Consider the following 24799-nt stretch of genomic DNA (forward strand, 5'->3'; position numbering starts at 1 on the left):
TTGTTTCTTAAATAAATCTGTGGGGGCAGAGGATCTGGAATTTCTGTGAGTAGCCAGTTTAGGGGCTGGATATCACAGAGGAATGTTTCAAAAGCACTTGGGGACCAGAATGCATCTATTATTAACCTGCAAGGCAAAGACCGGGCTGGCATAGCTTGGAGGAGAGTGCTTGAGTGGCTGAAAGGATGGTGGTGTCAGGGCACTAGCTGAAAGTTACAATGGGCAAGACCCTCTCTCACTAGAGGCAGAGAGTAACAAGGTGACTCACTGTCCCTAGTACCCCAAGAACAACCATACATATATTCTACTGAGAGTGCAACTGAAAATGCCATGTTTTTAAAGAGTACAGGTTGACGGTGGCTATGTATGCAATGATACAACTTTTCTTTTTCAGAAAGTCTTTGATAGTCTGCAAGAGTTCCATTATTTAAAAATACAAATCTAAGTAAACCAGTGCTTATCCACATTGTGACCTTATTACAGAAGTACCCACATTCATGTAGCATGACTTTTTTATTGCAGTATTATTTTAGATTTGGAATTTCGAACTACTTACCAGAATTTCCCAAAATTGCCATAATCTGGCCACTCTCTATGTGAAATGAGACATCTTTGAGGATCTGCCGTGTGTATTTTTTATGATATGATGGGATATCCCACCAAAGTCCAACACGTTCTCTTTAAAAAAAAAAAAAAAAAGGTTGAAAAGGATGAAATGTGGCATTTGGAAGAATTTAAAATAACATGTAAAAAACGTTTCAAAAATTGGCCTTTTTTGCTGCTTTGATGTATAAAGAGAATCGGAAAAAAAAATTTCTAAAAGGTTTTTTTTCCTGCTTGTTTTTTACCTTAGTAGAACCAGACTTAACCTTCCTGATCTAACCTGGTTTTGGTGGATGACCAAAGGGAGGTATAAGTAATATTTATTGTGAGCTCTTTAAATGTAAGGACGAGGGTTTTAGACCTTTAACAAAACCACTAAAATTAAATAGCAATTAACAAAAAAAACAAAGTTTTAAACAGATTTGACTAAAAATCCCTTCCCCTTTTAATAGCTCATCTTATTCTGTATTGGCTCTGTTGGCATCACCAGTTCACTAGCTCCCCAGTCATATCAGAGTCTTCCAGCCAAGACAGAAGCTTAAATGTCTAAAAAACAAGCAAAAGAAATGAAAGCACAACCCTTTCTTTATACATCATAAATATGCATGAAAGCTACAGGCCTGGTTTTATTCTCCTTTGGAGACCTCCTTTAAAGAATCACATATTAAATCTTCAGAAAGCAGAAGCATTCCTTACTCTCAGGAAAATATAGTCTTAACTACAAGACAGATAGGGCCAAATTCATCCTTGGTGTCTCCCTTCACTGGACTAAGACTAAGGTCCATCGTCTTAAAACTAAATCCCTGTTACTGTTATGCTATAAATTAAGGGAAGTCTTATCCCCATGGTCTGAGGATTAGTGCTGTTGCAGAGTCCCAGCTTACATTGCTGGTCCTTACTAGCTTTACCTGACTGTGTAGGAGATCCCATGGACGCTGACACTGTTACGTGGAATCATAGCAGACATCCTTTCTTCAGCTCTGGAACCCCAGTCGCTCCTTTCCATTGCAGTAGGCTGCATCATCTTCAGGCAGACTGGACACTTTACTTAAATCACCCTCTCAACCAGCTGGTAAATCAGTTAATTCAGGTAAACACTCAGCCACCAAGTTGCTACCGCATTAATGGGTGTAGCTTCACTCTGCCAGTAGTCCACAGGATCAGTCATGGACTCAGCCTTATTTCTATACTCAGGAAATTATTCGACAGAAAGCTGTGTAGCTGTCAGTTCACTTTTTCTTTCTTTTCCTTTCCAAGCACAGACGACAGATTAGCCATAACTATATCTGATTAACCTTTAGCCTATCCCAGAAAAGGAGAACATTGCCCCATCTACAGAGACATGTAGAACAGAGTGACCCAGAGCGTCAGGAGAAACACCAGCTATATTTTTGTAGGGGGCTTGGAAGGGGGTCAAGCTCAAAACCAAGAGGAGAAGGGTTTCCACAGTAAGCACAGTATTTAAAAACAGAAAAGAAAGTGGCAATACGGAGGGAAAGCTCCATCCCAAATATGAAAGAAATGACTGAAACAGTCCCACCGGAGCATGCCATTGGGAGCCAGGATACAGATCTGGATTTGTCGGTGAGTGGAGTTCATACAGAACTGAAGGGGAAACCCCTGCAGACAGCATTTAGCACTAGCTGTATTAAACAGCAAATTGGATTTGACATATAGTGTCCTCCATCTGCATGTGAATGTGGAATGAAGGCAATATATAGCCCTTAGAGAAGCAACGTGGGCTGGTGGTCAAGATGCTTGATTGGGACACATGAAATCTGGGTTCTCTTCTGTGTTTTGCCACAGACTTCCTGTGTAAACTTGTGCTTTAGTCCTCTCGTAAGTAAAGAAGGGCTAATAGAACGTCCACACCGCACAAAGGAGTGCTGGGAGGATAAATGCATTAACATGCAAAAGGCACTCAGATATCAGTGTTAGGGTCCATATACATACTCAGATTAACTAAATGCATTTGCTGGGGCGTGTTACTATATAGAAAGTGACTCTAATGTACTTTTCTCTTATGTTTGAAATTGTTTCAGCAATTGTGGGAGGCTTCTGTATTGTTTCTATGAATAGTAGGTGCCTTGGTTTACCTGCTTAGTTTTGCACTGCTATCTACCCGGACTCAAAGGGTTAAGTCAGACCTGAGCTGTAGCTTGGCTGTATGCAGGAAGTGCAGACATTTACTTTAGATAAGCCCAATCAGCACATGCCAAAGACAATATATGTGTGGGTTCCTTTGATGCTTCACCTCCAACCAATGTCTGGCTTACAACAGGAGTAGACTGGAGAGGAATAAACCTGTCTGTCCAGATCATGGCAGATTAAGGGACTTGGAGAGGATAGTCTTGGGAGGCGAGGGGGAATCAGGAATAAAGACTGGATGAAAGCTGGGCCCGTGGCTCAAAGGAAAAAGGAAGACTCTGGTCAAGGACCCGGAGTTAGAAGTAGGAACTTCAGGCATGCAGGCTCTCCCCACTTAAGGCTGAGGACTGCCTGGGCTAAACAGGGCCTGCTTAACTATGTAAGGAGAAGCTAAAAATCAAAGTTTCAAAACTTGCTCAGAAATAGGACCAAGGTTGAATGAAATTGGGTCCATTTTTGTTTTGAAAGTGGCCATGTTCAGGTCCAGACAAAAAACAAGCAAGCAAACAAATGAACAAAAAACCCACCACATATTCCTTTGGGTTTTTCACACACCTCTACAGAGTAATTTTCCAGGTACTAGACAGAGGTAACTCATTTAAACTATTTACATTTTGTGCTACAGTAACTAAATCAATTGGGCTATTATTACACATTGAAAGCATTTCCCTTGCTGCCTCTCATTTTTAAAATGCTGTTTAGAGAAAGACGTGAGTTGTAATTAATCTTTTAATAATTCCTGTAGGCAATCAGGAGATTCAGAGATAGTATTTTTTGCTCTGAAGAGGATAACAGCCTGTATTTTACATACAGTGGCAAATCAAATGTCCTAGAAGTCAGAGAGCTCAACTACCAGGTACAAGGTCTACTTTATCTTGCTAATGGATACAACAATTTCCTTCTCGTAACATTTAGACACTGTAAAAAGTAATGTGAAATTAAATTACATATAGCAACTGGGACCCTATCTTACAGTTGTTGTACACACAAACATCACTGAAGCCATGGAAGTTTTGGGTGCACGATGAATACAGGATCGGGTCCTTGGCTGCATTTTAAACAGTGGTCTAGAAAGATCCTCAGCTGCAGCTGAGATATACTTCACACCGCTAAGGGGTGAGACAGCCACCTTAGTGTTCTCCTGATTGGGGCAGGCTCAGGGCAGCATGAAGTTACGCCTAAATCACCAAAAGCCATGGGGCTACTCCGGCAGCTGGAATCACCAGGGTGAAAAGTTATGTCTCCTTTCTGTCAGGAACATACCCTAGGCTGGACAGAGAGCTGCAAAATACTAAGTAGCTGCTGGAGACCCCACAAATCATGCCCATTGATTTAACAAGGAGAAATTCAGCTTGCAAAGGCTTAATGCTTTGTGTATATTTGGTAAAGGGCAGGGCAGTATTTGCATTTTCAAACAGACATATACACAGTACCTTTTCTTTTGGAGAGACAGACAGATATTTGGTAATCAACCAGTTTGGCAATCAATCAATGATAAGAAAGAATATATGGAAACAATGCATGTCTGGCAAATTGAATTAGCCAAAACATAATTTAGAGAATTTGCACGAGGTTGGTTGCAGCTGTTTTCATGCATTTTCAGCTTTGTAATATATCTTAACTTTTGAAGTATTTATTGCTACAGTATTGACTTTCTGAACGGAGGGCTTTTTTTTCTATTTATTTATATTAGGTTAACATGGCATCTCAGATTCCCTGGTATGAGAACCTAGCAGAGCTGAAAATGCCTTGGATGTGGAACAAAGGCCCAGATTCCCATGTGCCAGCAATCCAGAATCTGAACTTTAAAGTTCAAAGTGGCCAGATGCTAGCTATTATAGGAAGCTCTGGTAGGACTGAAAGCTTTACTGCATTGACCAAGCCTTTACAATAAAATGTACAATAGATGACAACAGTACTATTGAAGCCCTTGAATGCCAAAGGATATATAACCATACAACAGAGAAACACTCCCTAGAAATAGATGTTATACATCACTGCAGTATGCTCATAAAAAACATAAGGTGGGCCCCCAGCAGAAGACAGTTAGATTTTGTTGTGAAAAGAATTTTTGTTGCGATTTGTACATTTGCTTGCCAGACAGTTTCTTAAAGGATGTTTTTTCCATCATTTGATTTTATGGGCCAGATTTCCTGGGTCTGCCTGGAACAATGCAAAGTGCCTGCAGTCTCTGCACTGCTGGGAGTGAAGGAGCCTTGCACTGGCTGACCCACCTCCAAAAGTGAGTGATCAACAGCTCTGCCCAGAACACATAGCTGTCCTGACTTCAGCCAGTGCCGAGAGTGTGCAGTGGCAGTACTACCTCCTTATGTCCACCTTGTGTCCTCATGGCAGAGGCCAGTGGAATTTCATCCATAATTTACCTGTTTCCTGGGGATGTCTAGGCCAGAGATTTGCTTGCAAAATAAAGTTGTACCTCGGGAAGCCTCTGTGATAAAAGAGATTTGGATGGAACAACATTATATTGCTATGTATTTGTTAAGTAGCTTACAGTAAGCACAAACCCCATTCAGCTAACTGGTCTGAAACAGTTTTAAAAAAAGTTTATTAACTACTTTATCAAATACTTTAGTGAAGTTGGTCAAAATTGCTGAGGGGTTTCACTTTATTGTTAGCAATCACTGTGTCGGTCACAAATGGATTGATATATGGTTTGCAAATGGATGGATTTCTTTTTTTAAAAAATTCTACATAAAAATAACCCTCAAATAATCAAGCAGGGAATTCATCTTCTAAAGTGAAGACCAGTAATAAATTAAATAATAAATAAATAATAGTAATTAATAACGAAGGAACTCTGTGCATGTTTACAAACTATATCACACAACATGAGAGAACAAGACATTTGTTATTTATTTCCAAATGTCATTTTGCTTCCATTATTTTAGTTTTGTTCCCCCTAAGTGTGAGCCAATATTGCATTATTTAAAAACACCATATTTATTCATGTTCACAAATCATTCCACAAAGCAAGTTTATAATACAAATTTAGGCCAAGTCCTGCAATCAGATCCAGTAGTGTGGACCCTGTGTCCATGCAGAACCCCCTGAGGCCAATGGAACTACTCCTGTGCCTAATGTTAAGCCTGTGTAAAAGGTGTTTGCTGGATCAGGGACAGAATTCTCAAGACACCACATGATCAAGACCATGATGAGGCAAAAATGTGTATAATTACAGATATGGTTAACTTCAGTCCATAACTTTGTTGTGGAGTGGGAGGAGTTGGGTTTTGAAGATTTCAGGCATCTTTGGAGCTCAGTTAGTGCCATTCCATATGAGGCAGCAGTCTCGCTGGTAGTCCTCTAGCCCACTGGCTCTCAGCCTTTTCAGACTACTATACAGTACCGCTTTCAGGAGTCTGGTTTGTCTTGCGTACCCCCCAAGTTTCATTTCAATTAAAAACCACTTGCTTATAAAATCAGTCATAAAAATACAAAGGTATCACACACACTATTACTGAAAAATGGCTTACCTTTTAATTTTTTCCATATAATTATAAAATTAATCAATTGGAATATTCAGCATATAATATATAGAGCAGTATAAACAAGTCATTGTCCATATGAAATTTTAGTTTGTACTGACTTTTCTAGTGCCTTTTATGTAGCTTGTTGTAAAACTAGCCAAATATCTGGATGAGCTGATGTACTCTCTGGACGACTTCTGTGCACCCCCAGGGGAGAGCATACCCCTGGTTGAGAACCACTGGTCTAGCCTACGCGCTCACATTATAACTTCTAGAGATGTCCTAAACCCTTGGCTCAAAACAGTCAAACCCTGAACTCAGGTCTCCTACTTATTGGTGCCCACTGCACTACCTAAAAACCCTGGGGCTTAGATCCTCCAGTTGGTTTCAAATGCATATTGCCTGTTTCAGAAAATGTTTGCAACACAGATGAAATATGCTAGTTTTAAAAATACAGGAGCAAATTCTGTCTGGTTGGTTTGCATAAGAACATGTCTCAAGACCTACATACCTACTGGTTTTGTCTGTCTGATCTCTCTTTCTTCCTATATGTTATACCATACACATCATTATGATATGGGCAGCCAGAAGGAGAAGCATGTGTTAGAAGCTCTCTGCTGCAGTTCTCACTCCACATTCAGGCAGGACCTCTGCAAATGTAGTCCAGGAGGAGCCCTCTGGGGACGGCTAATCAGCTAGAGACCATCCCTTCCTTCACAGGCTGTTCTCCTTCAGGGGTTCTGAAATAAGCTACAGAGAGGCTTAGGATGGGGGTGAATATGGAGGCACATGAATGTGGCAAAAACTTGTGCCTCATTTTTGTAACCAAATGGAACAGCTCTAGAATTTGACCCAGAGAGATTTTTAACTTTTTAAATTATGATTTTTCTAGCCTGTGGAAAAACATCCTTACTTGATGTGATAACCTGTCGAGATCATGGTGGCAAAATCGAATCTGGCCAAATCATAATCAGTGGAAAACCCAGTACTCACCAGCTTGTTAAGAAATGTGTAGCACATGTGCGTCAGGATGATCAACTACTACCCAACCTAACAGTCAAAGAAACATTATTATTCATTGCAAAACTGCGTCTCCCGAAGACTTTTTCAGACTCACAAAGGGAAAAAAGGGTAATTAAAGCTGCTGAAAAAACAATAAAGTTATCAAAAATGTATTTGACATAATTACCCAAGTATGTTTGGGGTAAGAACAGTTAAATTGAACTGGGCATTTGTTGTGTAAGTTGTAAAATCTAAAGCTTGATTTGTCTATTTTTGCTTATAAATAGGTTTTAATTTTTTTTGCTCCCAGATAGAAAGCTGCAGTTGTTCCAAATGGCAATTTAGGGAAAGCGTTAGGGAAATAATTGAATTTAAGAAATGAATTGCTGAATTTTTAGAAAATGTTACCTCTGAGAAAGTCAAGGTTTCTTTTAAGCTGGCTATTGATCAGATAGCACAGTAATATTTGAATGATGATGAAAGCCAAATGTAATTTTGGATGTGCACTGTGCATTGTACTTAATGATTAAACAACTAACCCTTGCTTTATCCCGGACCATCCAGGTGGAAAATGTTATAGCAGAACTGCGGTTACGACAGTGTGCAAACACAAGAGTAGGGAATGAATACATCCGAGGTGTGTCAGGGGGAGAAAGGCGAAGAGTAAGCATTGGAGTGCAGCTGCTATGGAACCCTGGTGAGCAATAAAGTCATCCATCTTAATTAAACCACAAAACCAGATTGGCGGGGAGGAAGGGGGGCAGAGAAGAGAGGTTAGATTAGTAAGGGAAATATTTTTTTTTCCCACTGGCTGCAGCAATTGTACCTATTTACATTTTAAATACAAGCAGGGAAGATTATTTACTTGGACATTAGTGGCTTTATTATGCAGTTTAGTGACTTAATCTTCTCCCATTTAAGTCACCATAAGAATTTCTGTTAACTTCAGTGGAATCAGAATCAGACCCTATAACTTGTAATCACTTTTCCAGTGTTATGTGCCCAGTCTTTCAAACTCTTATGCACACTATTAGTCCTGTTGACTTCAGTTGGGCTATTTGTGAGAGTAAAGATTATGTTAATAACAATTTGTAGGATCAAATTTGATGGTAATCTCAGTGCCTGTGGCTACACTAGGATTTTTCAGATTTGTAAATTACCAACAGGGTGAGCCCCATGCAGTGAAAACTCAAGGAGGCTCAGCTATTTTTACCCCTGTTCTCACCCGCTAAAATGGTGGTAATAAAGCCTAATCTATGTCTATATTGTAGTTTCTATCAGTACACTTGCCTTCTTTAGGAAACATGGGTCTGACAATTCCCTGTGTAGATAAGGCTATTTTTTCCACAATTACAGGGAAGGCAAAAAAATGTTTTTCAGTAAGTGCTGCTCAGGAAAAGAGATATGTATTGATGCAAAACACTTTCAGTTTCCAGGAAAAGATAAATTAAATACAAATTTCTCCTTTTAGCATGTCAAACTCTATATTTACTCATAATAAGCTCTTCAGGGTAGGACCATGGTCCAGATCCTCAAATGGATTTAGGTGAGAGCTACATGCCTAAATATCTTTTAGGATCTAGGCCCATGATTTTGTGTGTGCCTGTACAGCACTTGATACTACTTGGGGCCTCAATATAAACAGTGAATAATAGTAGGTCTCAAAATATTTGACATTATTCCACTTGAGTTTTCAACAACCAATTGCAAAGAAAACTTCAGATAGAAAATATTAATGTAGAACTTATTTCTACCCTTTTCACTTTCATGTTCCTATTTGGGGGGGGGGGGATAACTTTAACTTTCTGGTTTTGAGGACTTTACATACCCCCTGTGACTCTTTTCAACTGAATGATGCAAGTAGTCTGAACACAGAATATGAGTGGAAGTATTGCACTAAACTCTAACCACACTGCATCTACATCTCATGTAACTCCTCGCTTAACCTTGTAGTTATGTTCCTGAAAAATGCAACTTTAAGCGAAACGATGTTAAGTGAATCCAATTTCCCCATAAGAATTAATGTAAACTAGGGGTGGGGGTGGGGGTGTTAGGTTCCAGGGAATTTTTTTTTCACCAGACAAAGGACTATATATATATATATATATATATATATATATATACAGTATAAGTTTTTAACAGTTTCATACTGTACACAGCAATGGTGATTGTGAAGCTTGGTTGAAATAGATGGTGGAGTCAGAGGGTGGAAGAAGGTGGGATATTTCCCAGGGAATGCCTTGCTGCTAAATGATGAACTAGCACTCGGCTGAGCCCTCAAGGGTTAGCATAGTGTTGTTAATGTAACTTCACACTCTACAAGGCAGCACAAATGGAGGGAGGGGAGACAGCATGGCAGACAGAGACAGAGACACACACCCTGTATGTGGGAGAGAGAGAGAGAGATGCGCATTACTCCTTTAAGTATGCTGACTGCACTCTAAGTACATTGTCTTTTTAAGTAGATTAGGAAGCTAAGACAGCAGCTGCTACCAGCAAGCTCCCTCCATCCTAAGCCCTGTCGTGTGTCCCCCTGCTCTGTGGAGATGGGGTAAGCAGGGTGCAGGAGCAGGGGGGAGGGGGACACCCTGACAGTAGCTCCCTTCTTCCCCGCTCCCTGCACAGCAAGCAGGAGGCTCCCAGGAGCAGCTCCAAGGCAGAGGGCAGGAGCAGCACATGGCAGTCGGGGGAGCTGCCCAACAATTGATAGCCTGCTGGGTGGCTGCTGCACAGGTAACTTAGGGGAACGGGGAGCTGATTGGGGGAGGGGGTGCTGGTCCACCCTGGTTCCAAGCCTCCACCAGCTACCTCCAACAGGCTGCTCTTTCCACAAGCAGTGGACAAAGCAGGCAGCTGCCCAACTACATTATAAGGGAGCATTGCACAACTTTAAACGAGCATGTTCTCTAATTGATCAGCAACGTAACAATGAAACAACGTTAATTGGGACGACTTTAAGCGAGGAGTTAGTGTACATGGAAAGATACAGAACTGACTACTATTACAGTCTTGTATCTATTACATAAAGCTGGAAGTTGGGAGAAAAACACTGGAAATTAAAATATAGGGCCTGAATCTACTCCCATTGAAAGTCAATGTCAATTCTTATTAATTTCTGTAGGCACAGGATTGGGACTACAGGAAATGGTTTGGTAATGTGGAGAAAGAACTTTAGGGAAGGGAATTTTCTCCTTGTTAAATAATATTTGATCTTGCTGCTTTGAAAAAAATCTTTAAAAGTGTATCAATAAGATTTTACGTACTGGTGCCATTTCACATGCAACACAAAATCAAACAATGCTTCCCATCATCAAATTTTCTCTTTGACAGGAATACTGATACTTGATGAACCCACATCTGGACTAGACAGTTTTACTGCACACAACCTTGTGATAACACTATCCAGGCTTGCCAGAGGAAACAGATTAGTTCTCCTTTCAATTCACCAGCCCCGATCAGATATCTTCCAACTCTTTGATTTAGTTCTTCTGATGACCTCTGGAACTACCATCTATTTGGGAACAGCCCGGGACATGGTCCAATATTTCACAGAAATAGGCTATCCCTGCCCAAAATACAGCAGTCCTGCAGATTTCTATGGTTAGTATCAAATGTGATCAAACAAATAAAAATTGGGTGCATGAAATCATTTATTTTCATAAGCTTATGTAATACACTGATTTTTATTGAATTCCATTTGTTCGATAGGCAGGGCCGGTGCAACCATTTAGGCGACCTAGGCGGTTGCCTACGGTGCTGGGATTTGGGGGGGGCGCCATTTTCTTCAGCAGCAACCGCGGCGGCCGGATCTTCGGCCGCCCCAGTCGCTGCTGGCGTTTAGGCGGAGGGAGCTGGGGCAGGAGAGTGTGGGGAGGACTGCCTGCAGCAAGTGGTGGTGGGGTGGCACGCAGGGGAACTCCCCACCCCAGCTCACCCCTGCCCTGCCTCCTCCTTGAGGAGGCAATGGCTGCTTCACTTCTCCCGCCTCCCAGGCTTGCGGCGCCTAAGCTGATTGGCCCCACAAGCCTGGGAGGCAGGAGAAGTGAAGCAGCCAAGGCATGTTCGGGGAGGAGGCGGGACAGGGGTGAGCTGCTTCACTTCTCCCGCCTCCCAGGCTTGCGGCGCCAATCAGCTTAGGCGCCGCAAGCCTGGGAGGCGGGAGAAATGAAGCAGCGACGGGGTGTTCGTGCTTGTGCGCGGAGCAGGGGTGAGCTGGGGTTGGAGGGGTGCCTCAGGGCGGAGGGTGGGGGTGGGGAGCTGCCACAAGAGGGCGCCTCAGGGCGGAGGGGGGGAGCTGCCACAGGGGCGGGAGGGGGTGCCTCACGGCGGGGGCACAAGGTGGAAGATTTGCCTAAGGCACGAAACATCCTTGCACCGGCCCTGCTGATAGGTGACTTATAAACCAATGCTGTATCAGAGCTTTTGTTACTCTTTGCTAGAGTAACAGTTTAAAAATAAGTGGAACTGTATGGCAAAACCAAGCTTAACCACTGTGTATGTGACAATCCATCCACCCCTGCAAAGTATGGCTAATGTTTGCACTTGCTTTGTTTCACACACGGTTAGTCCCACATTTTACATGCTCTGGAGCTTTCTGCACCTAGTACAAAATAAGGGAGCCAATCAGTTGCTCTTCTACAGAGATCTCTTTACCTTCTGGTTTCCAGGGTGGGAAACTGGTTTCCTAAGGTAAGTAACTTCACCACTTCCTAGGTGGGGAAGCATTATGGTGGCTATAGGAGTTCCCTGTTTTCCCTGTTGTGGGATACTGGAGAAGGGGTGAGGGGACCTGAACAGCTGGTACTTTGTTCCTCTTGGCAAAGAAATCTGAAGTCACTGTCCCAGGTTCCTCCCTGGAGTTGCCAGTATCTTGGAGATGTCACTCCTGGCTGTGCCTGGCCCATGCCCCAGTGGCTCAGAGGGCTATGTGCAGCTCAGAGAAGATCTTACCCTGCAGGACTCCGAGACAGATGCTCAGTCCTGTGGTCCCCAGTTGGCTGGGGCCCAGCGCTGTAGGGTGATCCCTCTAGGTTCTCCCCACCCTAGGGCCGCGCCCAGGGTGTACAGCACCTCCACCTGGGGAGACTGCCTCAGAGGCACTCTGGGAAGTCTCTGTCATTTGGCCTTCTCTAGGCAAGATCTCTATGGTTAGTGGCCTTCAGGATGCTGACCACAGAGACACCACCTTGAGCGTAGGCCTCCAAACACACTGGTGTCCACACATGCTGAGCAATGGCTAGGGTGTCATTACTCCTCTCTCCTTGGCCACAAGAGCCTGTGAGTAGCAGCCAAACTGCAGCAACCAGAACCTCCCTCCCACCAGCCTCTGGCAGCCTCCCTAGCTGGGCCCCCAACGTCTTCTCCAGCTGGCAGCAGCCAGCTCCCCCAGCTCACGGTCAGTAGCAGCAGCTGGAATGAGGGTTGCCAACACTCTAGGATTGTCCTGGGGTCTCCAGGAATTGAAGATGAAGCTTTAATTAAAGATTATGTAATTTGATGAAATCTCCAGGAATATGTCCAACCAAAATTGGGACCCTAGCTGGAAGACCAATTAGAACCCTCCACCTAGTCCAGGACAAGAAGTAGCCAGACTTACCTGGCTACCAACCAGGGAGTTGCCAGAGCCAGTCAGGAGCATAACAATGCCTCTATTCCATCAGCTCATTCCATGCGGTGACCTTATTAGCCTTACACCAGGATATTTACTGCCAATTATTTAAATAATGGATTGCATATTAATTAATATGCAAATAAGGGTCTGCATATTTGCTTAAATTCTCCAGATTTCTGATCCTTCAGCCTTAATGGGTATGGGCAAATGGTGCTATAGCAGAGAAAAAAATAGTGTTTATTAGTTGAGATTTTCAAAAACTTGTCTTTCATCCTGTCATGCGTACGGGAAGCACTGGAGATATTTTGTGCTACATGTCTCAAAAGCTGAAGACTGTAAATTAGCTGATCATATCCTAAAGTGAGAGGGGGGGACATGTAATGTATTGTGTCTTCATTCATGGAGCAATCTGTTTAGACTGCCTATGGACTAATGGAGCAATCATGGTCAAATTAGCAGCTTATCCGCTCCTTGCACTGAGCCTTGATCAGCTGTTTATGCAGTCTGATTTATCATTCTGTAAACCATAGCTTGCCAAGCTTATATGCCCCTGTGCTGAACTTGACTGTTGAACTATGATTGTTTGGATGTGATAATTTTTGAACACTGCATTTAATCAATTCCAAAATTTTAGCAAAATGTTCTAGGTATCAATGGGCAGAACTCTATTGATTTGGGTGAAAATTGGAAAACTGGAAGGAGGAAATGGGGACACACAGAGCCCCAATACCTGGTTAGCAGACTTGTTCCCTTCAACCCTGTAATTGTCTATAGAGCAAAGAACCTGTTGACGGCAGCCAGTAACATATTTCAACATAACAGTATGTCCCCATCTCAGTTTAAAATGTTGACACCCTGAATGACATAGCTCCCAGACCGGTAAATAAATAAATGAGAATGGTTGAGGGGAGGAGTATAGGAGGGGAGAAAAGGGGCACACACCGAATTCTGCTGGAGGACAGAATGGGGGACCTTTATATGGGAGGAAGGGAGGCACACACAGCCCTTGGGATGGGGAAGAAGAGGGCACAGTTGTAGAGGGGGAGGGATCTGTAGGGGACACTCAGAGCCCCTGTATGTGACAAACGGGGCACGCGAGGGCAGACTAAGCCCTCTAGCCACTAGACTGCATTGCCAAACTAGAAAGAAAAAATTATTTATACTGTAATAGAAAATATAATGTTGTAATAGTCAACCTGAAAAACGTCCAATTTTTCCTTTGGCAACTAGATAATGTTAATTCAGGATTTGCATGTTGTCTAGAGAAAATTTAGGGAACACACTGCAAATACTGAAGTAATGGTATTGAGTTATGTAGAGCAATTGACAAACATTAAGAGTGACCACTGTCGCATCATATCATACAGATGTGCTATAATTTGGTAGGTTCTGTTGAAGATGAAATTTATTATTAGCAATACACATATGAGTAAATTATCATCTCTTAGGTACGTAGACCCATATCAGATAATGTCTTGCAGTTGATTTGACCAGCATTGATAAACAGAGCAAAGAGAAGGAGATGGAAAGTCAGAAAAGGGCAAGGTCACTTGCCACCTTGTTCTGGGAGAAGGTCAAAGATTCTGATGACTTCTTATGGAAAGCTAATGAAGGAGCCTGTGTGACGACTGTTCACAGTGAACAAAGGTAAAATAATTATGTTATTTATAAACAGAACTTGATATGAAACAGTTGTTGAAATTGAGCTACTCCCATTTTCTCTCTTTGCTTCTGAACAGTTCCCTTATCACTCCAGAAGAGGTGATTAACATGCACGCCCAGTCAACTGATCAGTTACCAGGTGGCTTAAAGCAGTTTACTGTATTACTAAGGTAATCTTATTTTAAAAGGAAACTGATGTCTTGCAGGAATAACATTTAAAAATGCAATGGACATGAATGTTAAGAGAGAAGCATGAAGGACAGGTTGAACATAGGCTGAAAGTCTGGAGAAAGCTGGTGATGAGTTTGTGTCACACTGGAATATAGAAGTTGTTATACCAGATCTGACCCTACGTCCATCCCATATCCTGCCACTCTTACTTCATTCTTCAGAGAAAGGCAGTCACACCTTTCCCCTCTATAAACCTAGGCAATTGCACCATGCTTGCCCAGGCAAGGGGATTCAAGAAATTTCATCAACTTTTTTTGACTAAGACATCATGAGGCATGAGATTTGTTTATCCTTATTTTAGCATGATTGTTACTGGTAATGGCTGCTGTAGTTGGCTGTGATGTTCACTAGCACTTTCACAATTACTCAAAAAATTGTAATTAACTGGCTTAATGTGTCTGAAGTACCATTACTATCTGCTGGATCGGGGTGGGCAAACTTTTTGGCCTGAAGGCCACATCGGGGAATAGAAATTGTATGGCGGGCCATGAATGCACACAAAATTGGGGTTGGGGTGCAGGAGGGGTGTGTGGTCTCTGGGATGTGGCTGAAGAGTTTGGGGTGTAGGAGGGTGCTCTGGGCTGGGACCAAGGGGTTTGGAGGGTGGGAGGGGGCTCAGGACTGGGGCAGGGGTGCAGATTCCAGCTGGGGGTGCAGGTTCTGGGGTGGGGCTGAGAGGTTTGAGGTGCAGGAGGGTGCTGAGATTGAGGGATTTGGAGAGCGGGAGGGGGGCAGGGGGTTGGGATGGGAGGAGAGGCTCAGGGGGTGCAGGCTCCGAGCAGCACTTACCTCAAGGAGCTCCCAGAAGCAGTGGCATATCCCTTCTCCATCACCTATGCAGAGGTGCGGCCAGGTGGTTCTGCACGCTGCCCCATCCACAGGCACTGCCCCTGCATCTCCCATTGGAGCACGTAGAAGCTGGAGTGGCTTCCGGGAGCCGCGTTTTGTGGCCCCCTGATCCTGTGCCCCAGCTGGAGCGGGGCTGAGCCGCATGGTGCTGCCCCAATCCTGCGCCCTGGGCAGAGTGGGGCAGAGCCGCCTGGTGCGGTCCCAACCCAGCGCCCTGGCTGGAGCAGGGGCAAGCTGTGTGGTGTGGCTCGTGGGCTGGCTTAAAATGGATTGTGGGCTGGATTTGGTCCATGGGGCGTAGTGTGCCCACCCCTGCGCTGGATCATGCCAGAATTATTTAATGGTGTGTCATTTATCCTTAAACAGAGATTCTGCTTTAGCTCAAGTGATTGGATCTATATTTTGGAGCTGGAGGATCTGATTTCAATCCCCACTTCTACCGTGATTTTCCCAATGACCATGCTATCTAGAATGATGACAACCATGACGTGCTAGCTGGCCAGAAATTTGTTAACAATAGTTTTGATTTGTACTATACATGTTCCTGTCTAAAACGCCAAATTCTCATCCCATCTGAAGTCAATGTGGTTCCATATGTGTGAATGATAAGAGAATCAGGCCAAAGTATCTAAATGTAGCTTAATGGGCATTATTAGCTATTATAGTATCTTACGGTCAGTGTTGTTGTTTTTCTTAGTCGTCAAATCTCCAGTAACTTCAGAGATCTTTCAACGTTATTAATCCATGGATCTGAGGCCCTTCTAATGTCATTATTAATTGGATTCTTATACTATGGTCATGAGAAAAGCAAGCTATCTATTCAGGACACAACAGCACTGTTGTTTATGATAGGTGCACTAATCCCCTTCACAGTGATTCTGGATGTTATTTCAAAATGTAAGTGTCTGTCAGTTTTAATGATAATGCTTTAAGACAATCAAATAAAATAATACTTAAATTGGTAATGAAAAATGTATTGACTATGGGCAGTTCTAACATGAAATATACCTGTCTGTTTCTGTTTTATACTGTAGGTCATTCAGAAAGAGCTATGCTTTATCATGATTTAGAAGATGGGGTGTATTCTGTTACTCCCTACTTCTTTGCTAAGGTAATTGGTTTCAGCTGTCAAGAAAAGTGTATATCTGGTTTTAACAAGAAAAGTAACAACCTTGTGTGTGGGTGATGAAATTTTGTTCATACTTCGCACTTACCATGCCTATCATCTAAAGCTGTCATCCTGCTTCCCAAACATTTATTAACTAATTAATTAAGCCTCACAACGTTCTTAAAGCATCTGTCTCCATAAACCATGAACCTGGCCCTAGGTCAGAAAGTAGTCAATGTCCAAGAGGATCCTTTCACTGGCTATTCTTAGACCGCTGGGACAAGGGGATTTGTAAGTCTCACTGGCTGGGGTAGGGCAGGAGATGGAAAAGCCTTAGGTCAGATCAACTAGGGAAGTTATTCTCTGCTGTCTCACCACTGAGCTGTCAGGCTACAGGGGCTCTCACACCTGCCCCCTTTAAGGAAAATGAGCCCTTTTGTGTTGTTGGAGGTGCAGGTGTAATCTTCCACCATTCACTGGCCAGTCCCAAGAGGAGAGAAATGGTAAAAGTGGGCCTTTGACTAAAGGGGACGGTAGCTTATCATTGCCCTCTGCGCTAATTGGTGAGAGAACAAGGTCAGGTCAGCATTACCCTTTAGGCAGTCAAGGTAGAGCTGTTTGTTTACAATGGGCAATAGCTGTTTCATAGGAAACAGACGTCAATGAAGGCCAAGTACCATCACTTTCACTTCAGGTTGTCCCTGGTTGAGGTGTTGGGGCACAAGGAGGCTAAGTCCAATGCCTCAAGTGTATAATTTAGAGAGAGTGCTTAGAAATCAGACTGGATGGTTGTTTTCACAATGCATCTTTGACATGGTGTTCAGCAAGGGGTACATTTTCACCATGGCATAAATTTGCGGTTGCAATTATTTGAGACCCAGTTTTGCTGTTAGTCACTTCTGAACACAAATGGCATTTATATGATTTCCAGATGTAAACATCTATGCCTACAAATCAGAAGGCTGGACAGCTGAAGCATATTATTATTTGTTCTCTCAAGAGCTTCTATCCATAGTTTTGGCTCCCAAAGTGGTTTTTTAAAAAAAAACTTGTCTCTAAAATAACAAACCTGTAGTTGGTTTTGAAGCACAACTTGGTGCCAACCTTGGGCATTCTGAGAAGGAAATGTGTTGTTCTGGACAGTTTTACGTACCTTTTTTTCTGCATACCTCATTACTGATGTGTTGTTGTGAGTTTCGTAACATGAAGAGACCCGTGTTACAGAAGAATCTTTGTAAATGCTGCAGTCTGACACAATGTGGCCATGGTAGATGTACATGCAACCATTAGACACACTTCTAAATCAAAGCGATGAGAAGTAGCAGCATAAAAAAGTGACATAGAATGTGGCAATTTCATCTTTCACCTTTGAGGGCCAAATTGTGTTTAACCTAACAGTGATTGGAGAAAACCACCATATTAAATGTATGGAGCACAATTGTTTCAGAAAAAAAAACATTACAAAAAGATATGCCAGAGCTGAGGCTAATCACTTCCTTTAGGAAAGCTCTGCCCACCACAGCAGCTGTAATTTAGGTTTCCATTCCCACACAAGATTTACAACCCTCATGAGTGGTTCTGGGGAAAAAATATTCTTTGTAGTTCATATTGACAACACAGTTTTCACAATGAAATTATATCTTTTTTTATGAACCATAGCAGTAGAGGTATACTATTAGGTGACCTTCAAGTACACTCCTTATCTCCCATGGGTGAAGTGATCACACCACTACATATGCCTTTTACTACTTATTTATCAAAACTCGAATGTTTTTGTTTTCCAATGGATTAACTCAGCAGTTCTCACACTGTGGGTTGGGACACCAAAGTGGGTGGCAACCCCCTTAAAATGGGTCACCGGGGCTGGCCTAGACTTGCTGGGGCCCAGGGCTGAAGCTGAAGCCTGAGTGCCACCACCTGGGCCTGAAGCTGAAGCCCGAGGGCTTCAGCCCTGGGACTCAGGTTACAGGCCCTCTGCCTGGGGCTGAAGCCCTTGGGCTTTGGCCCCCCGCCAGGCGGCAGGGCTCAGGCAGGCTCAAGTTTCGGTCCCCCTTCCTGGGGTCGTGTAGTAATTTTTGTTGTCAGCGAGGGGTTGCGGTGCAATGAAGTTTGAGACCCCCTGGATTAACAGCAGAATGTGCTGCTCCAACAGTGGGCAAAAATGAGGAAGGGACTTCATAGTGGATGACTTGAAGTATACTCATCTTAAAGATTCAACAGAATTTGGACTAAAATACATTTGCAGAGACTCATTGGTGGCATTATTGCCATCAAGTTTATGAGCTTTTATGGGAAATGTCTTAGATTCCCAGAAACTGACAAACTGTAACAAAACAAGACATATAATCCTTAAAAAGAAGCCTATCAATTTAGGTTTTAGTTATAGAAAATGTCACAACTAGAAATGGAAGGAAAATGAGCTAGAATCCTCCTTTTTCTGTTTTTTTTAGTGTGTCACTGACAACACTGAAGAAGGTGATTGCATTTTAATAGGTTATTTCCTGCAAAAAAATTTTTTAAAATAAATATATTAATACGAGAAAGTTCCATAATTTTCAGTGATTTTTTTCCTCAACAGATTTTGGGGGAGCTCCCAGAACACTGTGCTTTTGTAATAATTTATGGAGTTCCTATCTACTGGCTGGCAAATCTCAGTCCTGAACCAGAACATTTCCTTCTTAACTTCCTGGCAGTCTGGCTTGTGGTTTTCTGTGCCCGAGCAATGGCACTATGGTTTGCAGCACTGTTCCCAACACTGCAGATATCAGCCTTCTTATGCACCACCATTTTCACAACATTCTTCATGAGTGGCGGTTTCGTGGTAAAGTTAGAAAACCTGTGGCTAGGTAAGACTGGCAAATGAAGTTATAACTGACAACTACTTATAGCTTTTGTAAATCATAGGCAATTTTTTGAGGCATTATAGCCAGGTGGATAGAATACTGGACGGGAACTCAGGTAATGTGGGTTCTAATCTCAACTCTTCAGTTAGCATATAGGGTGGTGTTGGATAAGTCAGTTCATCATTATGTGCCTCAGTTTTCCCATCCATCTATAAAATGGGAATAATATCTACTATGTTTTGAGATCTATGGATAAAAAGCACTATTTAAGAATGTAGTATATGTACTGTACATTATTTTTGTTCTGTTCCAGGGTTTGTAAATATAGAAATAATTCAAAGATGAGTACAAAACCAGTCTCATTGATAAGTTCAAAATTACACTCAAGGCTACATAAGTGTCATTTAGAAAGCCTTTAACATAGAATTTAGCACTGTCATGTAATAAATAGCAACAGAATACGAGTTGCTTTGCTACTGTTGTATTTGAACTGTCAAGTTAAATATTTAAAGGAAACAAATGTTTAGGATACAGTACTTAAATGAAAAATAGTTTTAAAAAAGCAACATAATTTTTACTGATAATGCTTATTTAGTTTCAGCTCAACTTGTACAATGATGTCTCAATTGTACTGTTTATGGTCAGTTTCTAGTCAGTATCGGGTACTCAAAGCACAAGGACAGAGTTCCAATGTCTGAACTACATAAGCAGCATTCTGTTAGACTGCCATTTAAATAAAGCTTTATTGGAATATTTTCAAAAATACTGTTTGTTTTTAAAACAAAACTTAACATTTTAGTCAAATTTGACCAGAGTCTGTCTTCTTTTATATTTTATTACTGGAACAAAGTGGCTCTGTAAAATATATATAATAAAAACAAACAAATCAAAAAACCTTATCCTAAGTGGGGACGTGCAAAAAGCCTTCCAGAAGAACTACAGTCCTTTTTTTTGCCAACCTCAATTCTTCATCCAGTTTTGGGTACCAAATTTCTATGCATATTTAATTTGTGTGGACAAACTAATCAAAGACTTAGCTGATACGAGGATTTGATTCATATAACTTATGTAAACATGGCAGCTCATTTGTGTGTTTATATTAAGACAGATTCCTCCCTTTCTTTCTCTCCCCCTCCTACCATCTTTTCCAGTTCCACTTTGGATTTCTAAACTATCTTTTGTCAGATGGAGTTATGAAAGCCTGATGCAAATTCAGTTCACTGAACTCACATACCAAATGACGATTGGAAATGTTACCTTTCAAATTCCAGGGAAACTTGTAAGTCAGTCTCCCAGAGATATTTTTATATTTGATAAATAATTTGAGGAATAGGTACTAAAGGCATTTATTATTGTAGTTGGCTAAATGATATATGCCTTTATTCAGCAAAGCACTGTCAGGGCGTGCTTATGCTCATTAGCTTTGCTAAATTGGAGCCATAGCACATGCTGTTTGACCTTTGGCGTAAGCCTGAGCTGCAGCATCACCAAAGTTTTGTGGGATAATATGACTGCTCCCTTTCCCTGTCAACTCGCTATTTGAGCCCCCACATAGGCAGAGTGGGAAATGAAGTGGCCAGAGTTTGACAGAGCCATATTAAATTAGTCCCATCCCAGCATACAGGAGGGAGGGAAAGAGATTGAGATATGTTTTCCCCCTGTACTAGGGAACCTTCAAAGCCTGCTTGAAGCAGTACAAAAGGACGGGTGCCAGGCTGCCAGCTGCTGCAAGAATAACATGGAGAGCCCCTGGTGTAGTGATTGGAAAACTTGGCATTTCATTTTTGGAGTGCCTGTTACTGTAGATACTAAATGGAACAAGTCTGGTGGTGTCACTTTGGTCCTCCAGTGGATGTGTGTTCATATACTGAAGACACCATATCATATAGCACAAATGGCAGCCTCTGCTTGAGACAGGTCATGCAGTGGCAGATTTGTGTCAGAATATTTACATGGTGCCTCGTTATCTGGGGAGGGGAAAAGATGAAATCCATTTTAAAAGAGCAAATAAAGCAATAATTCCCTTCACAAACCTCAGCTACACGTTTGTTGGAAAACACTGTTGAGAAATGGAGCTGTGTTCCTCCTAACGATACACTTGTTGAGAGGTGTGACAAAGCTGATCTTGCTGTAAGTGAAAATAAGAACACAAAAGCCACCAGGGGCAAGGAAGGAAGAGGAGCAAAACCAAAGAGATGTGTCACTTTGCACATCCATTTTAAAGAGATTTTTAATTACTATTTTGTGGTGTCTGTGCTTACAGGTAATTCAAGCTATGAATCTGGACTCGTACCCTCTCTACGCAAGCTACCTCATCCTCATTGGTATTGGTACTGGTTTCATGCTTTTATACTATTTATCTCTGAGGTTCATCAAGCAGAAATCAAATCAAGATTGGTAACAGGGTAAAAATGAAGGAAAAGATTAGCACTAGTGGGTGGTTGGTTATTGTGACTCGTGTAAAACACCTGCCCACTCCCTCACCACAAAAGGGATCCCACCTTTTACACTTCACAATGTTCATGTTTTATTAATACGCTACGGCAAAGATGTACCGTAAAACTCATTCTTTTAATATCACATTGTTTTATGTAAACCACTGGATGGCAGCAGAATACAGATAGTTGAAAGCCAGCTTCAGAATCTTTGACTCTGTGCTATAAGTAGTGAAAAAACTAAACTACTAACTTGTGCCTTCAACGTTTTTTCCTTTTGACGTCATCATTATATAGGTGACAAGATGCATGTGACTCACATATATGTTTTAGTTCAAGAATATGGGGCCAGATCCTCATACTAGTGTAAAGCAGTGCAGCTCCCTTGACTTAAATGAACTTACACCAATTTACACCAGCTGAGGATCTGGTCTATAGATTCTAAATGAATATTGACCATATACTTAATTTGGAGACTCAGAGTAACAGTATAATGAAAATAATGATTTACATTTTTCAACATCTCTCATCCACAAAGATCCTAGTGTATACACTATATATAAATCACTTCACTCAGTGCAAGAGAGCAGACAGAGAATGGTAACTTTGTAACAAAGCAATTTAGGACAGGAGATGAAGCATGTGATTTCATTGAAGCTACTGAAGAATTTTATGTAGGCAGAAGGTAATGATCCAAACCAGAGAGTTAAAAATAACTCAGAACAATTGTTAAATGTTTCAGAGATTCTGCATTTGTATTTTATTTGCATGTTGTTGATGCACTTTTGTTGACTGTATGGATGATTCCTTGTTACAAATCAACATGTCACTATGTATTATATTGCCATAGTCTATATTTGACAATATTAAAAAAATGTCATTATAAAAAAAAACAATGAACATCATCCTGCATACAACCAGTCAGTATTCTAGCAGTTTACTAAGTCTGTATCCTCACATTCTTGGTGCTGAATACACCAGGCCTGATTTTTTTTAAATGGGTTAATAGTGCATTCAAAGAATACCTGCAGTTGTGCATCTAGTTACATGCTTACATGTAATGCATACAAGGTATGCAACTACGACAACTGCTCACACAGATTAGACATGGTGTATACCAGTGGCTGCAATTAACAGTTTCCATGTGACATTACCTTTTGCCTGTGCAGTCAGACTAACTGCATGTATAAATTAGATTTTACATACCTAACTTGTTTAAAAAACAGTAAAAAACATGATGTGGATGCATTCCTAATTATCTGAATGTTTATGTAAAAACAAAATAAATCTCCTATTCTAATTTAAATAATTGTAATACTTCAGTTTAATTAGTTATAATGCCTTGGACATTATATAAATACAGATTTTTTTTTAAAAAAAGAGGAAATCTCAAAAAATAATTTAAAAAATACCAGACACTGTTTCATTAGTTCCGTTCAATGAATGGTGCTGTCACGGGGGTTGCACTGTGATTAACTCCCGGACAAAGCCCAGCCTGAGGAGGTAAAGTAGGACTGAATGAACTAGATTCACCATTAGACAGCAGTAGGAATCCAGAACATGTCAAGGTTCTTTTCTGGTGACTTCTACCATTTTTTTTAGTTTTCTTGTTAAAAAAACCAAAAAGCTCCCTCCCTCCAGTATTGCTTCTGCAGTTACCTTTGCTCTTGACAAACATGACCATAACTTACCACAGTGTCATATTGAAAATGTCAGATTTCCACTGCTTTCTAATGGCAGAGCCAGTTCTTTCAGTCCTACTCAGCATCATTAAATTGTCAGGATGGCAGCTTCCTGTTGGATTATTCCTTTTTATTATATTTAAGACACTTAATTTTTGTAAAGTGATTTACTCTTCTTGGTAATGATCTGTTGTGATTAGAATCTCTTTTATATTACATTGAAATTTTAAGGGTGTATATTGGTACTTCTATTCTAAACCTCTATTTCCAAGGTATTTAGAGGATTAAATTCTAGGCTGACTCTCTGTTGTGAATTCACTTTGATGTTTAATAAAAAAAAGGAGAGAGACAATGGGAGAAATTAAAGACAATAAGGGACAGCTCTGAATTTTAGGGGCATATTGTCATGAACAAAAATCCTCAGGCATCTAGATAAGAATATACCCATAGCCTTAACTTTGAATTTCCTTCCTTTTGTGAAATTAGGCAGGCTGTTGACATTATTTAAACAGTCTTTTTCATTTTAAATTCCACCCTCTTAACAGTATGTATGGGGACCAAGCAGTGTGAGTGTTTTAGAGGTAGTGTTATGACAAGGGTAGATGTATACATAATGGGACTCGAATTGTGAGCCTAGGAGCAGCTGCCTTATGGAATGTTGGAAGAGAGCAATCACAGGAGGTAGCCAGCGTGTATGTTTACATTAAAAAGGCTCACACTCTATATACTGCAATTACATTAGTGGATTATATATGATCAAATCTTGTTCCCTCCAGAAGTGGGACCTTAATGCCTGGAGATACTAAAAGGGGGAAATAATCTGTGACTGTTGTTACAGACTACAGCACCCCCCGCCCCCACCCCCAAAAGTAGTCTTGGACTGACAGCACTTACCTTTTATTGCCAGCAATCCCACCCCCTGAATCTGTGCAGAGAAGAGGGGAAAGGGCAGGTCAGGGGAAAAGGTGGGTGGATGACACAGCCTGGCCCTACGGAGATCAAAGTGGAAAGATAGTACAGCCCTAGAATTATTTTTCTTATAGGCCCCCTCTGTGCAGGGATCTGGTGGGGGCATAAAGCCTCTATTGCAGACATCCTTCATTGGCCCCTCAGGATCCACAGGGTTTGTGGGTGTCT

The 24799-nt window shown here is 41.6% G+C and overlaps 2 protein-coding genes across 6 annotated transcripts in view; one reads left to right on the top strand and one right to left on the bottom strand.

The window, feature by feature from the left end:
• Positions 1-1775, bottom strand: part of ABCG5 (ATP binding cassette subfamily G member 5) — a 39976-nt gene extending 38201 nt beyond the window's left edge. For both annotated transcript variants that reach the window (XM_045011727.1, XM_045011726.1), the window contains exons 1-2: positions 1512-1775; positions 557-678 (exon numbers count right to left, since the gene is read on the bottom strand). In XM_045011727.1, coding sequence (XP_044867662.1) covers positions 557-678; positions 1512-1627 — 238 coding nt within the window. In that variant the 5' untranslated portion in view covers positions 1628-1775. The remainder of the gene's footprint in view (positions 1-556; positions 679-1511) is intronic.
• Positions 1776-1793: 18 nt separating this feature from the next.
• Positions 1794-22897, top strand: ABCG8 (ATP binding cassette subfamily G member 8). Of its 4 annotated transcripts, none has more exons than XM_045011722.1 (13): positions 1794-2187; positions 3497-3607; positions 4445-4601; positions 7132-7370; positions 7806-7938; positions 10572-10841; positions 14334-14499; positions 14592-14684; positions 16292-16491; positions 16629-16705; positions 19281-19548; positions 20697-20824; positions 21809-22897. In XM_045011722.1, the coding sequence occupies exons 1-13, from the start codon at positions 2116-2118 to the stop codon at positions 21944-21946; spliced, it is 2052 nt and encodes a 683-aa protein (XP_044867657.1). In that variant the 5' UTR covers positions 1794-2115; the 3' UTR covers positions 21947-22897. The 4 variants fall into 4 exon arrangements, with proteins under 4 accessions (XP_044867657.1, XP_044867659.1, XP_044867658.1 ...); XM_045011723.1 differs by lacking the exon at positions 1794-2187 and adding an exon at positions 2953-3327; XM_045011725.1 differs by lacking the exon at positions 1794-2187 and adding an exon at positions 3205-3340.
• Positions 22898-24799: the final 1902 nt, after the last annotated feature.

Source organism: Mauremys mutica, chromosome 3 (genome assembly GCF_020497125.1).
Source record: "Mauremys mutica isolate MM-2020 ecotype Southern chromosome 3, ASM2049712v1, whole genome shotgun sequence".
Classification (NCBI taxonomy): domain Eukaryota; kingdom Metazoa; phylum Chordata; order Testudines; family Geoemydidae; genus Mauremys; species Mauremys mutica.

What these genes read in the sequence shown, in the direction of transcription:
- ABCG8 (XM_045011722.1), top strand. Translation starts at nt 2,116, where the DNA reads ATGAAAGAAATGACTGAAACAGTCCCACCGGAGCATGCCATTGGGAGC. An exon ending in GCAGCTGCTATGGAACCCTG is followed by an intron (nt 7,939 to 10,571) that starts GTGAGCAATAAA and finishes TCTCTTTGACAG; the next exon opens with GAATACTGATACTTGATGAA. An exon ending in TCTGGATGTTATTTCAAAAT is followed by an intron (nt 16,492 to 16,628) that starts GTAAGTGTCTGT and finishes TTTATACTGTAG; the next exon opens with GTCATTCAGAAAGAGCTATG.